Here is a 2488-nt window from a genome sequence, read left to right as displayed (position 1 = left end):
AGACACTGGAACAGACTGCCTAGGGAGGTGGTTGAGTCGCCATCCCTGGATGTGTTTAAGTGTCGCTTAGATGTGGTGTTGGGTGATATGGTTTAGGGGTGAACTTGTAGTGTAGGGTTAATGGTTGGACTTGATGATCCCAAGGGTCTTTTCCAACCTGAATTGTTCTATGATTCTATAATTCTGTGAATAGAGACATTTAGCACCACCTATTTTACCAAACACTCTTTGCAAGTTTTAGTATTGATAGCTGAAAGTTAAAGTTCATAAGCATAGCAATTGACTAGAAAATTATCAGATTAGGCATATTTTCTGGTAAATTGAAGTTGACCAGTATGTTGTCTGTGGCCTTGAATTGACCCGGTCTTAGTAAAATCTCATATGGAACAATAACAAATTAACTTTACTACAAAGCAGTTTGTAGAGCTGGAGGAAAGCCCGGTAGCCCACAGTCAGGCATGGGGACATACAAGGTTAGTAGGCTAGTGAGAGGCTCACAGAGACAGACTTTAACCATCAGATGTTCGCCACACACTGTGGCACATTCTAGGAAATTAAGAGCAATACAATTCTCCTACCAAGGAAAGGTAAGCTGAATCATTTCCTCTTCTGTGTGTCTCTTTTTTTGTCTCTTTTTGTATACAACAGTCACTGTTTCCTTTTTTGTCTGCTCACTAATTTAAACACGGTGAGTGCAAAGGGAAAACTTACAGGCTGGCAGAAACCTCATGGGCTGATTGGCTTCCCACGCCGAGCACACTGCCAAACCTTGTTTTGCTCTTCTTCTGAAAGGCGGGGAGCACCTGCTGCGGACTGGAGTTTTTAATGTCAGGGCAAGAAGCTCACCAGGGCTCAGGATCTCTCCAACAGAGTTATATATATGTGTATATATGTGTGTGTGTGTGTGTGTGCATATATGTATGTGTGTGTGTATATATATGTATATATGTGCATATATATATAAATATGTATATATATGTGTGTATATATATGCATATATAGTCTAGTGAGAATCTCTCTCATCTACAGTAATGACAAATTTAAGATACAACAGCAATTTTATGGCCAGTTTCCTATCAATCTGCAGACACTGAAGTATCACACTAAGCTTATTTGTGTGATACTTCAGGGTGTTTCTTTGACTACTAAATTCCAGCAAAATATGCACAAAATTCTGACAAAATCAGACCTGAAAATAGGACCAGACTCTTGCAGTTTCTTTCATGCATTTAAGGAAAACAAAACAAAACAAAACAAAAATATATTGAGAATAAAAGCATTAATTAGAATGACTCTATTGTATATTTGTTATCTCTATGACTAACACCAGCAGAAGTCAGCTGTGAACTATTTCAAAGCCTCCTAGGTGAAAATTGGTGAATTAATATTGCAGTCATCAAGTTATAAAAATTCTGTCTGAAAATAAGTAATCTGTTAGACAGCATTCCCATGCTGGATCGTAGTCACAGATATGGAAGCAGAATGTCTGGAGGATGCAAAAGAATAATCAGTAGGAACCACCTTTGGGCAACATACTATATAATATAACAACTGCTAATAAGTACCAGGTGCATTTGTTAAAGCAGAAGTTCTTCTCCACTTTGTTTATGCTGCTGATACTAAATCCTTCCTAACCTAAAACTGAAAAAGTGTCAGTAAATTGCATCTAAATAGAATTGAGTCAAGATTCATCCATTTATCATAAATTGTATTACGATATGTTGTTATAAAGCATTCCACATAGTCAGAGGCTGAATGGAGCTAGAAGTTCTTGTGAAAGAAAAAATGCCCCAGAAATAAATGCAAACTACTGCATTAATTATGACTACCAAAAAACTGAACCATGTTAGTGAATGAGATTAGCAAAACTAAATAAATTGTCCATATTTCTATTTAAGAAAAGGTATAACAAAAAAAAATTGTTCCATGATTACCCTCTATTGGTACATATTGAGAATGTCAAGCAGTGCTCATGTCCAGACTATATCTGAAGTACAAGAAGGAGAAGAGAAATACAGTGGAATCACAGAAGACCATACTTACAAAATCAGCTTTCAGTTGCTGCATATCATCTTCAAGTTGATTAAGATTTAAGGATTTTCCAAAATGTCCAAAGTAAATCATGATGACAGACAGAACAAACAAGCTGTTAGTCTGGCAAGTCATTTTCTTGGTGGTGGTTCAGTTCTGGGAGATGTCAGTTCTAAGAGCAGTGAGCTTCAACTTCTAAAAGTTAAATCTTCTATTAGAAGAAAGTAGACGAATGAACTTCATCTGCCTGTCAGTTGTATTTATACCTGGTCTTGAAATTTTTTATTTCGTCATCACAGGCTATGTATATTTAGACAAGATAGTGTTAGATAAGCACCATTCGTTTTGGCTAATCAAGGGAATCCCTCGAAAGCATCTTCTTAAATCATGGTCCTGGAAAAAATTTTGAAGGTTCGTCAATGGGTAACATTTACGTGGCAGGTTCTGAAGTTTCTTT

General features: G+C 36.7%; 1 protein-coding gene across 1 annotated transcript in view; it reads right to left on the bottom strand.

Annotated features, from left to right (window-relative positions):
* The window catches only part of LOC104277230 (interferon gamma-like), a 4620-nt gene extending 2454 nt beyond the window's left edge, over positions 1–2166 (bottom strand). The window contains exon 1 of the mRNA XM_009873809.1: positions 2044–2166. Within this exon, the coding sequence (XP_009872111.1) occupies positions 2044–2166 (123 nt within the window). The remainder of the gene's footprint in view (positions 1–2043) is intronic.
* Positions 2167–2488: the final 322 nt, after the last annotated feature.

This window comes from Apaloderma vittatum, unplaced genomic scaffold (genome assembly GCF_000703405.1).
Source record: "Apaloderma vittatum isolate BGI_N311 unplaced genomic scaffold, ASM70340v1 scaffold5697, whole genome shotgun sequence".
Lineage (NCBI taxonomy): Eukaryota > Metazoa > Chordata > Aves > Trogoniformes > Trogonidae > Apaloderma > Apaloderma vittatum.
This window is presented reverse-complemented; position numbering and strand designations above follow the sequence as displayed.